Source organism: Auxenochlorella protothecoides (genome assembly GCF_000733215.1).
Source record: "Auxenochlorella protothecoides strain 0710 unplaced genomic scaffold scaffold109, whole genome shotgun sequence".
Lineage (NCBI taxonomy): Eukaryota > Viridiplantae > Chlorophyta > Trebouxiophyceae > Chlorellales > Chlorellaceae > Auxenochlorella > Auxenochlorella protothecoides.
In genome coordinates this window covers 22,202-36,783 of record NW_011934277.1, presented here as the reverse complement: position 1 = coordinate 36,783, position 14,582 = coordinate 22,202, and the positions used below count along the sequence as shown (strand labels likewise).

General features: G+C 65.6%; 6 protein-coding genes across 6 annotated transcripts in view; 4 read left to right on the top strand and 2 right to left on the bottom strand.

Annotated features, from left to right (window-relative positions):
* The window catches only part of F751_0624 (Transportin-3), a gene marked incomplete at both ends in the record, with an annotated part of 6,497 nt that extends 3,565 nt beyond the window's left edge, over positions 1-2,932 (bottom strand). Inside the window, 5 exons of the mRNA XM_011401396.1 lie at positions 20-299; positions 481-1,036; positions 1,286-1,598; positions 1,936-2,006; positions 2,166-2,932. Of these exons, the coding sequence (XP_011399698.1) occupies positions 20-299; positions 481-1,036; positions 1,286-1,598; positions 1,936-2,006; positions 2,166-2,932 (1,987 nt within the window). The remainder of the gene's footprint in view (positions 1-19; positions 300-480; positions 1,037-1,285; positions 1,599-1,935; positions 2,007-2,165) is intronic.
* Positions 2,933-4,267: 1,335 nt separating this feature from the next.
* On the top strand, positions 4,268-4,738 carry F751_0623 (hypothetical protein; the record flags this gene model as incomplete). The annotated part of the gene is made up of 1 exon (XM_011401395.1): positions 4,268-4,738. The coding sequence occupies one exon, from the start codon at positions 4,268-4,270 to the stop codon at positions 4,736-4,738; it is 471 nt and encodes a 156-aa protein (XP_011399697.1).
* On the bottom strand, positions 4,358-5,493 carry F751_0622 (hypothetical protein; the record flags this gene model as incomplete). The annotated part of the gene is made up of 4 exons (XM_011401394.1): positions 4,358-4,729; positions 4,972-5,109; positions 5,275-5,330; positions 5,412-5,493. The coding sequence occupies 4 exons, from the start codon at positions 5,491-5,493 to the stop codon at positions 4,358-4,360; spliced, it is 648 nt and encodes a 215-aa protein (XP_011399696.1).
* Positions 5,494-5,900: 407 nt separating this feature from the next.
* F751_0621 (WD repeat-containing protein 26) lies at positions 5,901-8,131 on the top strand (the record flags this gene model as incomplete). Its single annotated transcript, XM_011401393.1, has 4 exons — positions 5,901-6,044; positions 6,201-6,461; positions 6,528-7,616; positions 7,988-8,131. 4 exons carry the CDS (start codon positions 5,901-5,903, stop codon positions 8,129-8,131), a joined length of 1,638 nt encoding a protein of 545 aa, XP_011399695.1.
* A 323-nt stretch (positions 8,132-8,454) lies between these two features.
* Positions 8,455-10,803, top strand: F751_0620 (Mitogen-activated protein kinase kinase kinase 7; the record flags this gene model as incomplete). The annotated part of the gene is made up of 6 exons (XM_011401392.1): positions 8,455-8,816; positions 9,039-9,129; positions 9,336-9,482; positions 9,746-9,846; positions 10,069-10,312; positions 10,603-10,803. The coding sequence occupies 6 exons, from the start codon at positions 8,455-8,457 to the stop codon at positions 10,801-10,803; spliced, it is 1,146 nt and encodes a 381-aa protein (XP_011399694.1).
* Positions 10,804-11,829: 1,026 nt separating this feature from the next.
* F751_0619 (Citrate synthase 2, peroxisomal) lies at positions 11,830-14,199 on the top strand (the record flags this gene model as incomplete). Its single annotated transcript, XM_011401391.1, has 5 exons — positions 11,830-11,948; positions 12,148-13,283; positions 13,620-13,691; positions 13,843-13,916; positions 14,074-14,199. 5 exons carry the CDS (start codon positions 11,830-11,832, stop codon positions 14,197-14,199), a joined length of 1,527 nt encoding a protein of 508 aa, XP_011399693.1.
* Between the last annotated feature and the right edge of the window lie 383 nt (positions 14,200-14,582).

The following is a 14,582-nucleotide window of genomic DNA, read 5'->3' as shown; positions in this document are numbered from 1 at the left end:
CCCCCACACACACACGCACCCAAGGCCGCCTCAATGGTGGGCCAGAGCTGGACCAGCGCCTGGCCGACCGCGGCGCGGTCGCTGCTGGAGCGGAAGACGGTGGTGGTGCGCTCCATGAGCGGCACCACCAGCCCCAGCCCGGACTCGGCGCCCGGCTCGGCGCCGGCACGTGTCGCGGCCGCAGCGCGCGCCAGCGCAGCCTGCATGGGCGCCACAAGCGTCTCCAGCAGCTGCGACAGGCATGCCGCCTGGGCGCCCGGCGCCAGCGTATTGCTCACCGTGGTGATGCCCACGATCAGCTGGATGGATGAGGGGGAGGAGCGGAGGAGGTTGATGGTTGGGTGGCGGTGCCGGCTTGTGTGCAGGTGTGGTTTGCATGCATCTCTGGGGGATTCCAACATCTACATAGTGCCCCCCCCCCCTCGATACAACAGCAACAACACAACACAGCCAATGGTCCCCTGAGAACAATGAGTCGACCTGCTGCACGTCCTCCTCGTCCAGGTCATACTGCTCGTAGGCGTTCTGGGCGACGTCGCCCGACCCCTGGATCTCGGCAAACATACGGAGGAGGGCCGGGAGCTCCGGGGCCAGCTGCGCCGCCGCGCCCTCGCACAAGCGCCGGATGGACAGCGCGGCGGCGGAGCTGGCCTCGGGGCTGCCCAGCCCCGCCACCAGCAGGCGCAGGAGGGGGCCGACCTGGGCGCCGCCGCCGCCCGGCAGCGCGGCGCTGGCCGCCAGCCAGTCCGCGTAGGCGCCGATGGTCAGCGCGACCGTGTAGGCCAGCGCTGGCGGCGGCGCCGGCAGCCCCGGCAGCGCGGCGAACAGCGCGGCCAGCAGCGCGTCGCCGGGTGGCGGCGCGAAGCGGTGCACGGCACGGATGCAGTACAGCGCGGCCTCCGCGCCGCGCCAGTCCAGCGGCGCGCCGCGCGCCACCTCGGCGCTCAGCGCCAACAGCGGCTCGGCCAGCAGGCGCAGCATGGCCTCACCGCCGAGCACGGTGGCCGCGTCGATCAGCGTATCCCCCACGCCCACCCTGCCCGCGGCGGGGGATTGAGGGGGGGGTGAGAGTGATGTGGTTGGCAGGCGTGATGGTGAGTGTGGGAAATGGGAGGGGGGCTGGGGGTTGAAACGAGTGAAGGTGGAGTGCAGGGAGTCCTTTGGGCACTTGAATCTTGGGCCCGCGCCTCACCTCGTCTGCGCAAGCTCGTCCCAGAGCCCCGCACGAGCACCCCTTCCCTCCCATCCTGCTCCTCCCCCCAAGATGCATCACCCCTTTCAGCACCTGGCGCGCTTGAAGTCGGCCTGCTCGTCGCGGTGCCAGGAGTCGAAGAGGTCCGGGAACCTGACCCGGCCGCGCACCATGCCCACCAGGCGCTCGAAGACGGGCGCGAAGACGGCGAGGCGCCGCCGCGACTCCTCCGGGGCCAGCGCGCCCTCCTGCGCCCCCCCACTGCCGATGGGCTGCGGCTGCAGGCCCGAGGTCAGCACGCGCGACAGGCGGTGCCAGAAGTTGAAGGACATGGAGGCGATGTTGTCCGAGGGGTGCGCCGCCACGTCCAGGATGGCCTCCAGCGGGCCCATCACCTGCGGCGTGCCTGCCATGCGAGGGGGTGGGTGTGGGTTGTTTTCAGAGGGGAATCAAACACTTGGATGGGCTGGGGCACACCATGAGGCACGCCGGGCAGTAAGGCCGGCTGGTCCCAACATCTCCCTCATCAATATATGTGCCAGCTCCATCTTTAGACACAACACGCTGCTCGGCAGAAACATCCTTCGAGCCACCTTTCCTTGAGCAACCACCGTCCCCCCCAAACGCTTCCACTCAGGGCGTTACTCAGCCGCTGCGTTCCGGGCCCCACCCACTCGATGCCCAGATACGAGACACACCCCAAATCAAAAGTGGGTAACCCCCCCACTCCCCTATCCGCTCACCCGTGGCTATGAGCTCAGTGTAGGCCTCCCCCACCTCGGCGAAGAGGCGGGCCAGGGCCTTGGCCTCCTCGCTGTCATCGTCGGCGCCCGGCACCCCCCCGCCCGCCTCGGCGCGGGCGGCGGCGCAGCAGACGTGGAAGCGCGGGCGCAGGGCCATGACCCGGCTCACGATGCGCCCAGCCAGATCGGCGAGCTCGGGGCGGGGCGCGCCGCGCGCCGCGCCGCAGTACACCAGCTCCACAGTGGCCTCCACCGCCTGGTACAGCAGGTCGTCCTCGCCGTCGGCATCCAGCCCCGCCAGCGTGGCGTCGACCAGCGCGCCGGCGGAGGCCAGCGCCGGGGCGGGTACGCCGCCGTTGGTCGCGCCCAGGCGCAGCCAGGCAGCAAAGGCGTCCAGCGTCGCGCCGGCGTCGACGCCGGGGCGGCCCAGCGCGGCGCCCAGCAGGCCCAGCGCGCGCGGCAGCGCGGCCAGCAGCTCCTCCAGGAAGGCGCGGCGGCGGGCAGGGCGCAGGGAGGGCTGGAAGCTGGCGCCCTCCGCCGCCAGCATGCCCGCCAGCTCCACCGCCAGCGGCCAGGCGGGGACGGGACCGGACAGCAGCGCGGCCTCCGCCCAGGCCAGCACCCCGCCGCCCGCCGGCGCCCACTGGTCGGCGGGGAGGTGGGCCGCCAGGGAGGCCAGGGCCAGGCACAGCTGCGTGCGCGTGGCGGCGTGGCCGTCGCGCGTGGCCAACAGCATGCGCAGCAGGCTGTCGCGCAGACTGGGCACCGCGGAGGGGGGCAGCTCCTCGTAGTCCCGCGTGATCTTGGTGCGCAGGGTCTGGGCGCAGAGGTACCGGGCCTCCAGCCCCGCGTCGGGCCGGGCCAGCACCGCATCCGACACCGCCCAGGCCTCCGGGGACTGCTGCCAGGCGTCCAGCCAGGCGTTGGCCTGCTCCTTCACGCTGGGGTCGGGGTTCTGGTACAGGGCGTGCACGGCCTGGAGGAGTTGATCCGCCATGGCGCCCTGCCGTCCAGGGAGGGGCTGGGCTTTCTCAACAGGCCCCGCAGGGCACCTCGAGGTGGAGGGGCGCAGTGCCCGGCAGATGGGAATGCAGCCCGATCTGGATGAGTGGGCAATCGTGTGGCGATCTCAATATAATGAACTTGATCTTGGGCCGGCTCGCCGCTGGCGCGTGGGATCGCTCGTGCGACAGGGTGGGTTGCCGGGCACGGACGCAGGTCTGCGAATGGAGAGGCACGGGGAGGGGATGAGGCGCGTGCTGCGCGGTCCTAATCCCCACCAAACTGCTCCAGCGCCACTGCAGAGCGATTAGCCTGCAGTCCCTTTGGAGGTACATTGAATGGATGCCGTTCGCACCTCAAATGCGGTCGATGCTGTCCCTCACATCGCTCTTCAGGTCCCAGGGCCTGCACCTGCCGTGTCCCAGCCCCGCCCTGGTGCTGGCCAGGTGCCCGATCTGGAGCTGCCGCCCGCGCCAGCCGCTGCGATGCATGGCCGGTACAAAGGAGCCGGAGGTGCCCCCCGTCAAACGCATAGGCAGAGGTCAGCCGCGCCTGGGCCCCTCCCTGGAGCTCGGTAGTCCCATTCCCCTGCAGGCGGCGCCCATGCCCTCATCCAAGAAGACTACGACTCCCCACGTCCCTGCCCCTGCTCGGTGCCCATGCAGATGACGTCCAGATCAAGTTTGCGAGGAGCTCAGGAGCCGGCGGCCAGAATGTGAACAAGGTGAACACCAAGGTGGACATGCGCCTGGCCCTGGGTCGGGCCGACTGGCTCCACCCCGATGTGGGTGCCGCGCTGCGGCGGCTGGAGCACGGCCGCATCAACAAGGAGGGGGAGTTTGTCATCACCTCCCAGCTCACCCGCTCCCAAGCGTGCGTTGGGTGGTGATAGGGTGTGAAGCGGTCCACCGATGCCTGTATGAGGCTCGCCGATTACCCCAAGGGAGAAGACCATCATCACACGCCACCAGCTTCCTCACTCACGTATTGACCCGCAGGGACAACATCGAGGATGCGCTGCAGAAGCTGCAGCAGGCCCTGGATGGGGCCTGGGAGAGCATCCAGCCCATCGAGGAGGACCCGGCCAAGAAGAAGAAGCTGGAGAAGCAGTGCGTCTTGATGGGGGCTCGAGGAGTGGGCGTGCCTTGCATTTGTTCGTGCCCCACTGCACGCCTGCCTGCGATTCCCTTTTTCAGCCGAATGAGCACTCACTGTTTCGAATCTCCTTCCCCTCTCCCTCCAGGAAGCAGCGTGGCAATGAGAGCCGGCTGAATGCCAAAAAGTTCAAGTCAGACAAGAAGAAGGAGCGGCGGGCCAAGATAGACTGGTAATGGCAAGGTTGCAAGGGGTCGTCACGACCAAGCCCATGCCCTGGAACCGGCAGCAGGCGTCAGCAACACGCGATGTTTCAGGCGTTCCCTCAGAATTCCAGACCCGCGGCCTGGAGCTCTTCTTCCAAGCGGCCCGTGTCCACAAAGCGCACGGCCCGCATGCCGTGACCCCGTGCCGCCTGGGCATTGACCTCCCGGTCATCCACCAGAAGGAGGTCTGCCGGCAGGACCCCCAGATGCAGGGCGGCTGCCTGGAAGGCGGCGGGGTCGGGCTTGCGCAGGCCGCGCATGGGCCCCTCGCAGCTGAGGAAGGTCCAGGGCAGCAGGTCGCCGAGGCGGAGGCGTGCTTCAACCTCCCGCCACCAGGTCGGGTAATTGCTGCAGGCGTGCAGCTCGTAGCCGGCGGCGGCCAGACGCTGCAGCAGCTCGGCCATCCCTGGGAGCAGGCTGTACCGGGAGGCCTGCGATAGGAAGAGTTGCAGAGTGGACGAGGCTGCAGACGGCTGCTTGACGCCTCTGCCCTGCAGGCTGCTGCATGCGGTGTTGAAGCAGCTCTGAGAATGCTCACTCTCTGTGGATGATGTGGCATGCTCACCCCAAAGAACAGCCCAGCCATTTCACAGCAGTACAAGGTGATGAACCAGCACATCTGCATCCAGGAACACAACAGCATGCAGGCATGCGAGCACCGGGCGCCACTCACCATGTGCTCACGGAGCGCAGCCCCATCAAAGGGCACACCGGCAGCCCCGGGCCTCCAGAAGTTGTCGTAAAGATCCTGCTCTGAGATGTGGCCCAGCTCAAACTTGACCCAGGACTCGGGGTGCTTGGCCTCCATCAACTGGATTTGGGATGGAGTGGGAGGTGGTGACAAGGTGGGGGATTCTACTTCCCAAGCGACGACAGTGTAGATCTCACAGGGGACCGATAGGTGGCTGATATCTGCGCGAACTTGCTAGCCAGCCGCCACTCCCCATGCCCTCCAAACAGCAAACCCCACAGTCACCTCTTGAAAGGTCATCCCAAAGAAGGCAGGCATGTGCTCGTAGAATGGATCACGAACTGCAGTAGGTCAGTGCGGAGGTGACTAATCCAATGAGGTGCGTACAAGGAATGGGCGAGGCCAAGCATGAGGGTGCTCACCCACTGTATCCATAATGTCGATGAGGAGGATGGGTCTGCGCACTGTCGATCCAGCGGCACTCGTGACCTGAGGTCTCTGCATCCTGGATCCGGCCTGGAAACGCACAGACTGCTGTCGGGACGAGGGCGTCCACAGTGGCGACTGTGCAACACGGGTGGTCACGGACTCCAGATGCATGGCATCACGTCGTCATCCTCCAACAGTCAGAATGGTCATCAGTTCCATCCTTCTTGACGTGTATATGGTTGTAGCTTGTTTGCAGCATGTAGTTTCGGCATGGTGGGTACGTCTGCTCCACAGATGGGTTCCTTAGACGGCCATTGTGCTCGCGTGTCGCGCGTGCTTTGCAGCACGAGTGTCGTCAATGGCCAGGCCCATCCCTCTCTACCCCACATCCACCCCCTCGAGCCCCATCAATGGTATCGACAGAGGATCCCGACACCATTGAGGGGTCCGCTTGGTCCCGGGAAGGTGCAGGAGCCGGAGGCATGGCCCCCCCCCTGCCCTCGGGCGATGCCCAGCATGTAGGCGGGCGCCACATGATCCTGCGCTCCGAGTACATCCGCCTGCTGGAGCAGGCTCTGGCCGGACTCGGGTACCCCGCCCTCGCCAGTCAGCTAGAGGCCGAGTCGGTGCGTGCTACCGTCCCTGGATCGCTTCGAAGGGGCCCCCCGTGTGGCGTTCCCGCTACAGCATAGCTCCCTGTGGTCGCCGTGCTGGCGGTGTGAAGTCACTTTTCCCATCTCCTGTCGTTTAGCAACCCCCCTCCCCCCCAAACACCCCCGCAGGGCATCAGCATGCAGCCCCAGGTGGCCACCGACTTCAGGGACGCGGTGCTCGGGGGCGACTGGTCCAGCGCCCTGGCCCTGCTCCCCTCCCTGACCGCCAGCGAGGGTGACGCCTCCCAGGCCCGCTTCCTGCTCACGCGCCAGAAGTACGGCGAGTGCGTGGCGCGGGGCGACCTGGCCGCCGCGCTGGCCACGCTGCGCTGCGAGCTGGCGCCCCTGGGCGTCAACCGCCGCGTGCTGCACGGGCTGGCGGGGGCGCTGGTGGGTGCGCGCGGCGGCGGCGGTGCCCCGCGCGCAGCGCCGCCCCGCGACGCGCTGCTGGCGGAGCTGCAGCACCTGCTGCCGCCCTCCCTGCTCATCCCGGAGGGCCGGCTGGAGGAGCTGGTGGAGCAGGCGCTGGTGGCCCAGGCGGAGGCCTGCCAGTACGTGAACGCGCCGCACCCGCAGCAGACGCTGTTTGCCGACTTCCAGGCGGGCCCCGAGCAGCTGCCAACGCGCTGCAGCCAGGCGCTGGACATGCACGGCGATGAGGTGTGGGCGCTGCAGTTCAGCCACGACGGCCGCTTCCTGGCCTCGGCCTCCAAGGACGGCTGCGCGCTGCTGTGGCGCGTGGCGCCGAGCGGCTGGGTCACCTACGCCTGCCACCTCACGCGCTCCTCCTCCCCCGTCAACACCGTGGCCTTCAGCCCGGACGACGCCTGGGTGCTGACCAGCGGCGCCGACGGACGCGTGCGCCTCTACACGCTGCCCTCGGGCCGGCTGGCGCACGAGTGCAGCTTCGCTGCCAGCGCGGGCGGCGAGTTTGCGGTCACCGCCGCCGCCTGGTTCCCGGACTCCACACGCCTGCTGGCCGCGCTGCTGGACAAGGCGCTCTACGTGGTGGATGTGCGCGGCGTGACACAGCGCAGGCTGAAGCAGACGCAGCACGTCTACGACTGCGCGGTCAGCCCCGACGGCGGGACCCTGGTCTCCGTCGGCCAGGACAAGCGCCTGCGTTTCCACCGCCTCGCCGACGGCCGCGAGGCCAGCGTGGGCGAGGCAGGGGCCGTGACCTGCCTCACCCCCTCCTCCGACGGCGCCTTCCTGCTGGCAAACCTGGCCTCCGCCGCAATCCACCTCTGGCCCCTGGGGGACATGGCCCTGCCCGCCTTGCCCGGCGACGGCGAGGCGCCGGGCGAGGCGGACCCCGGGGGCCAGGCGGCCGGCGGCCAGGGCAGCCCCGACGCGCCACGCCCCGGCGACCCGTTGGACCACCTGGCACAGGCGCCGCTGCAGGAGTACCGGGTGGGCCAGGCGCAGCACGGGCGCTTCGTCATCCGCTCCGCGATAGGCGGCTACCGCAACAACTTTGTGGCCAGCGGCGGGGAGGAGGGCGCCGTGCACATCTGGCACCGTGAGTCCGGCAATCTGCTCGAGGTAGGTTGCTGGGGTTTCCAAGGGGAAGAAAGCCGGGGGTAGGAGGAGGTTGGGGGGGTCCGGTGAGGGGCGGGGCACTCTTGCCTGGAGGGTTCCCTAGGAGGGGAAGGGGGGGGGGGGGGGGAGGTCCTCTCGCCGATGCGATGCCGGTGCCCGCGTGTGCCGTGAGCGCACCGAGTCGCTCTGGCAGCCTCGTATGCGTCCAGCGCGAAGGCCTCGACCCTTGCCCTGCGTCCGGGCATTTCGAGCCAGAACGAATGCTGCCCGCTGTTCGCGATCTCCTCACCAGGCTGCAGGGTGTCAGCCCTGGCTCTCATCACACAGACTGCCCATCGACGCGCACGCCACTCCTCCCAACCAATCCTGCGCAGATCCTCAAGGGTCACACCGGGACGGTGAATGCGGTGGCCTGGAATCCGGTCAACCACTACCTCATGGCCTCCGCCTCCGACGACAAGACGATACGCATATGGGTAGCCCCCGCCGCGCAGAGCGGCAGGGAGGACTGGCCCTGACCGCTCCGAATGCAGTGTGCGCTGGGCTGGCTTCTCGCTGCACTAGCGTTGTGACATGCGAGCTGCTCGCTCCATCAGCTGTAAAAGGGCCGCCTCCAAGTCAGGATTGGGCTATACCATGCAGGTGACTGTCTGCTGCGCCAGGGCGGCGGCCGGGACCAGCTTGCAAACCAGCTCTGCAGTGTCAGGAGTGAGGCACCTGGCACCCAGCACGCACCGCACCATGCGTCACATTCCGCGACGGTATCGGAGGACCGCCCACGAGTCCCCAGGTGCACGGCGCGCAGAAACTACAATCCAAAATACATGCCAACTCGCCGGATATGAGCAAGCAGGGCCACGGCCACCGGCGGGACGATGTCATGGTGGCGGGGTCGGGAGGCCCCGTCAACCTGCGTCGCCTGTCCGCGCGAGTGTCTGCCAACCTGGGAGTGCAGAGCCCCAGGGACCTTTTCGAGGGCATAGATCTTATACCTGCGTCGAGGCTGACGAAAGTGAAGAGACTGGCCAAGGGATCCTACTGTGTCGTGGACCTCGCCAGGCTCAGGAAGCCGGGCGTCGGGGAGGAGGAGGACCCGGGCATCAAGGTGGCCGTCAAGCGCCTGCGTCAGTCCGCCTATACCGAGAGGGACATCACATGCTTTGCCCGGGAGGCGGAGCTGCTTCTCCAGCTCGAACACTTTCGGTGAGCAGCAAGGGGCATCATGGAGTGGAGGGAGGCTAGGGGTGAGGTTGTGAATGCCTGTGCATTGTTGCACTCTGGGTAAACAGTAAACGGCACCAACCTGGGGGATGGTATTGGCTAGCTGAGGTTGAGGTCCTACAAGGCATGAGCATGCAGTTTGTCCCTCCCTTGCATGCTGCCACCCATGTCGCCCGCGCTCAGCACCCTCATCTCGCTGCGCAGGGGCATCACCAAGCTCATCGGCATAGGGTGCGAGCGCAGCCGATCCGACATGATGTGGCCCAGCATGTTCCTCGTCATGGTGGGTTGGGTGGTGCGTCAGAGGCTGGCTGATCGCATGCTCTTACTTTGTGCCAGGTGTCATGTGCTCACCTGGCATCTGCCATTGGTCACAGCCACTGTGGAGACGCCAGCACTCATCTCAGGCAGCCTTTCTGGGATGTGCTGATTGATTTCAAGGTCACCATGCGACTGTCAGAGATGTCGGGCGCTCAAGAGTGCCCTCCATGCTTCATGCAGGAGTATGCAGAGGGGGGCTCCCTGCAGGACCTGCTGGAGGCGCAGATGGAGGACCCGCGCGTTGTCCTGTACAACTACGAGGATGCCATCAAGTGGGCGAGGCAGATCGGCTCCGGCATATCCGAACTCCATGCACAGAAGCCGAGGGTGGGTTTGAGTGGCAGGCTGTGATGCTGAAGGGCGACCGGGGGGGGCGAATGTGGTTTCAATGGCAGGAGGTCCAAGGGGTGACCCTGGGCTGTCTGATACAGCATTGCCGTCGATGCTGCGTGGGCGGGACAAAGAACTGGTTGAGGCCAAGTGTGGCTCCAGGATCACGTGACTGCCTGGGGAACACATGTTGATGTACCGGGTGTCTTGGGGTCTGGCAGGAACGAATGGTCCCCCTCTCCACCTGCCACTCAGCGCAGGTGGTGCATCGACAGATTCGCGCGGAGAACGTGCTCCTCTATGCCGCACCTGGGAAGGGCGGGAAGCTGATTGCGAAGCTGGGCGACCTAGGCACGCACACGTGAGCAGGGAGGGAGCACAGGGGGTGCGGCGGAGGGGCCTGTGGCCTGCTGGGTGGAGGCAGGGAGAAGCAGGCTTACTGTGCTTCGATGGCCATGGGACGCCTGAAGCGGCGCTCGCACATCTCGCGATCAGCATACCCGGGCTATGAGCCTTACATTGTTGGTTTTGTCAAGCTCTGGGGTAACACCCACTCCGCGCTCCACCTCCTTTCGCTGAGCAGAACAATCATCCCTGGCGCCAAGCTGAGCTACGACCCCGAGGACGTGTTCAGCGCCGTCTCCGACACCAGCAGTTACTGCTACCTGCCGCCTGAGGTGCTGCGAAAGGAGTCTTACGACGAGAAGGTGGACGTGTTTGGATTTGGCATCATCCTGTATGAGCTCTTCATGAAGCGGTCCTTGGTGGCCTACTTTGACGGCCAGAACAAAAACGTGTCCACCGCCGCGTCCGAGTATGCGCGTCAGGTGCGTGGCAGAGCCAAAGGAGTTTGGGGGGTTGGGACAGGACGCTGGCTGCCGTGACGGATTCATTGGCAGGTTTTGGGCACCATCATGACAGTATGGCGGATGGCATCGGTGCAGGGGAGATGTGGGTCACTGCACGAGTGGGGAGGGTTGCACAGACGGAAATAGCTCGTGAGCGCCAGAGCGAGGCCGGTGGTCTCAGCCTATCGCCACACTCTTGCTCATGCCATGCTCCCTTCTGCCAATTGCTGTCTCTGCCCGTCAGCCCACACACGCCCCCTCATCCCCAGATGGAGGGGGGCTACCGCATGCCCCTGGCAGACAAGCTCCCCACACAGCTGAAGAAGCTGATTGAAAAGTGCCTGGAGGGTGACCCGGCAGACAGGCCCTCCATCCGGCACGCCGTCGTCGTTCTGGCGGCCATCGAGGAGAGTGGGGCACTGCGCGTGAGCGAGAAGATGCTGCCCGGCTGCGCCTGTGCCATCATGTAGTGGCCAGTGCAGGTGGGGGCGTGGTGCCTGCGCGCCGATCGTCCCCGCGTGCACCCTGCCATGCGACCTCGAGGGGCCGGGCGAGTCGCGTGGGCCCCGCCGTACAAACATGAATTCGCCGGCTACGGCCATCCCAACCTTTCTGCCTTCTGTCCGCCTGGCCCTCCTCACCAGCCAGCAAACAGGGTTCACCCCCCGGGAGATTTTGTGCCAGTAGTAGAATGTTGAACGAGTGCACCGCTTTTCATAGATGGAGCCTTACCGAATCGCCATGCCATCTCCTACCTTCTGTCCTGCACCTCACCTCTCCTCCCTGACCCCTGCTGCCTCGCATCACCCCTCCCCTGTGTTGTCTGAAATTCAGGTCCAGTCTCAGCATATCATGATTCCACGTGGCACTGCCAGGCACCTCTGCCATATTGGGTGTTTTTCGGAGGCAAGGCATTGATGCCTTGCACTCATACTGCGCATGTGTGAGTGCTCAAAGATGCACGGGTTGGCGCCCCGCCCAGTCACAAGCAGTGTGTTGATTCCTGGTCACTGTTAAGATGCTCCTGCACTAGCACAGCAAGGTCTGGACATCTGCTGACAATGCTGCCCACCCCCCAATGAGGAGCCTTGGTCAGACATTTGTACGCGACCTGGGAGCTATCTCGATCAATGCAAGGAGGTCAAGGAATGCATGCTGAATCTTACGGAAAGCGTCAGCAAGGTCCCCAGCGCCAAGGACCCCATAGGCTGTTGCTGCTGTGAGACACTATGGTCGTCATTGAATGTGTCAGAAAATCGGGTTGAGAAAATCACGAATTCGTTCGTGTGCCAGTATTCGAGCACTCCCTGTGTCCTTGTCGATGGCTAGGCAGGGGGCACGACCGGCGCCAGATTCTCCGACACGACACCCATGTCCCACGTCAGCGCGCTTGGCGCTTGGTCACGATTTATCAAGGATGGTTCCTGCCGCTTGGTCTGTCGACAGGATAATTATATTTGGGTTTCGACAGATATAGAAAGAGTCACCGGTTCGCCATGGCAGCCCACCACCGCATCGCAACCCTACAGAGGCACCTGGCCTCGGTGTCGGTTTCCGAAGCGGAGCATGGCTTGGAGAGGGTGGGCACCTCCGCCCCACATGATCAGACCGGGAGGTGTGTGGGTGTGATGGGCCTGGTGTGCACAAGAAGTACGGCGGGGGCTGCGGCGTGCACCCTCGCGGGTCGTGTCCACCCCGTGTGGGTCCGTGGTCATGTGCGCAAACGGCGGGAGCCCAGATCCCGCACGACAAGCATGGGTGTGATGGATCCAGGATCTCAGATCTCAGACCCCGCCCTCCTCCGCTAACCGCAGGCCCGCCGTGGCGGGTGGCCCCGGCAGCCTGACCGTGGTGGACAATCGCACGGGCAGGCGGTACGAGATCCCCATCAGCGACCACGGCACCATCCTGGCCACGGACCTGAAGAAGATCACGGCCGGCGGCGACGGCGTGGGCCTGCGTCCCTTCGACAACGGCTACCTCAACGTCACCGCCTGTAAGTCTGCGGTGTCCTACATCGACGGCGACAGGGGCGTGCTGCGCTACCGCGGCTACCCCATCGAGCAGCTGGCGGAGCGGTCCACCTTCCTGGAGACCGCGCACCTCGTGGTGTACGGCAAGCTTCCCACCGCGCCCGAGGCCGCGCGCTGGGAGGAGGCGGTGATGCGCCACTCCGCGCTGCCTGTGGCCGTGGAGGCTGCGCTGGCGGCCCTGCCCCACGATGCCCACCCCATGGGCGTGCTGCTCACGGGCCTGGCCGCGCTGTCCACCTGCCACCCGGAGCAGAACCCCGCGCTGGCGGGGCAGGCCATCTACGCCTCGCGCGACGTGCAGGACAAGCAGATCGTGCGCCTGATCGGCAAGATCCCCACCCTCGGCGCCTGGGCCTACCACGTCGCCAGCGGGCGGCGCCCCGCCCCGCCCAACCAGCGCCTGGGCTACGCGGAGAACTTCCTCTACATGCTGGACGGCGGCGCGCGGCCCAGCTACCGGCCCAACCCGCGCCTGGCCCGCGCGCTGGACGTCATGTTCCTGCTCCACGCCGAGCACGAGCTGAACTGCAGCACCTCCGCCGCGCGCCACCTGGCCAGCTCGGGCGTGGATGTGTACACCGTGGCCGCCGGCGCGGTGGGCGCGCTGTACGGTCCGCTGCACGGCGGCGCCAACGAGGCCGTGCTGCGCATGCTGCGTCGCATCGGGCACGTGGACGCCGTGCCCGGGTTCCTGGAGGGGGTGAAGAACCGCAAGGAGAAGATGTTTGGCTTCGGGCACCGCGTCTACAAGAACTATGACCCACGGGCCAAGCTCATCCAGGCCGTGGCGGAGGAGGTGTTCGACATCGCGGGCCGGAACCCGCTCATCGACGTCGCGCTGGCGCTGGAGAAGGCTGCCCGCGCTGACGACTACTTTGTGTCACGCAAGCTCTACCCCAACGTCGACTTCTTCTCGGGTGGGTGGGGTGATTTGGGGGAGGGGACGGGCGCTTGAAGCTGGGGGGTGTCAACATTCTGCGGCTGATCATGCTGCTCACAGGGAGGCTGGGTGAGGGAGGAGGGAGGTTTGCCCTGTGCCCCTGGTGACACCGTCCAAGCAGGGGAGGGGACAGTGGCTTCGTTGGGACACCACAGCATGTGCGGCAGGGCTCGAGACCTGCATGTCAGGTCCCATCGGGCGTTGCACAGAGCCAGATCGACCCTTTTGGAACCCAATCCTCCACACCAAGGCCTGCCTCTGCTCGCTCACTGATGCTCAACACCCCCCTACCTCTTCTTCTTTCCACATGCAGGCCTGGTCTACTCCGCCATGGGCTTCCAGCCCAACTTCTTCACCGTGCTCTTTGCCATCCCGCGCATCACGGGTGAGAATTGGGGAATGGGGACGAGAAACGGGTTGCATTGAAGTGCAGCACGCTGTATGCCCACCCTCCACGCGGGCATCTCCCAGGTGATGGCTGCCGCCTTAGGCCGCAGTCTTCACGACAAGCCTCTGCCTTCCATCGCTCTTGACAGGCTACCTCGCACATTGGCGCGAGACACTCGCCGACCCAGACACCAAGATTGTCAGGCCGCAGCAGGACTACACGGTGAGGTACCCTTGCAGATCGTTTTCATGCCTGTACCAGAGAGTCGACAGCCTTCCGTCGCTCGCGTGGGGGATTTCATGCTTGGGGCGCTTTGCGCATAACACACGGCGGCACTCGCCCGGAGGAGACCCCCTCCACCGCCCTCCCAACCTTGCAGGGCGTGTGGCTGAGGGACTACAAGCCGATGAAGGACCGGGTGCCTGGCAAGCCAGAGGAGACGGTGGGCGATGTGAAGCCGTCGGGCGCGTACATCCGCCGCATCTCCGGCACCAACTGGCAGTAGGGTGTGCTTTTCTTCCCCCCCAAGGAGTTGCAGAAACGTCCCAGCGCGTTTGTCCTAGCACTTGCATTCCCCTTTAGTCTGAGGATTTCGTGTTGTATAGAGTTGCAAGTCCTGACTTCATGTACAGTGGGTTTGAGAAGAGGTGGGGAACTCACTCCGACTGGAGCAGTGACTGTGTGAGCCACGTGCCTGCTGCGTGAAACTTCCAAGTATCCAACACGGTATGCATCCGAGTAAGATGACAGTCATAGAACAGGTCAGTGGGAAGTCCAATATCCACTACAATGTGGAATCTACGCTGCTTTCAGGGTTGTGGCCCCAGAAGTCGGGCTGGCCAAGCACTGTTGGCATCTGGGCAGTGACACGCGTGATATCATCCAAAG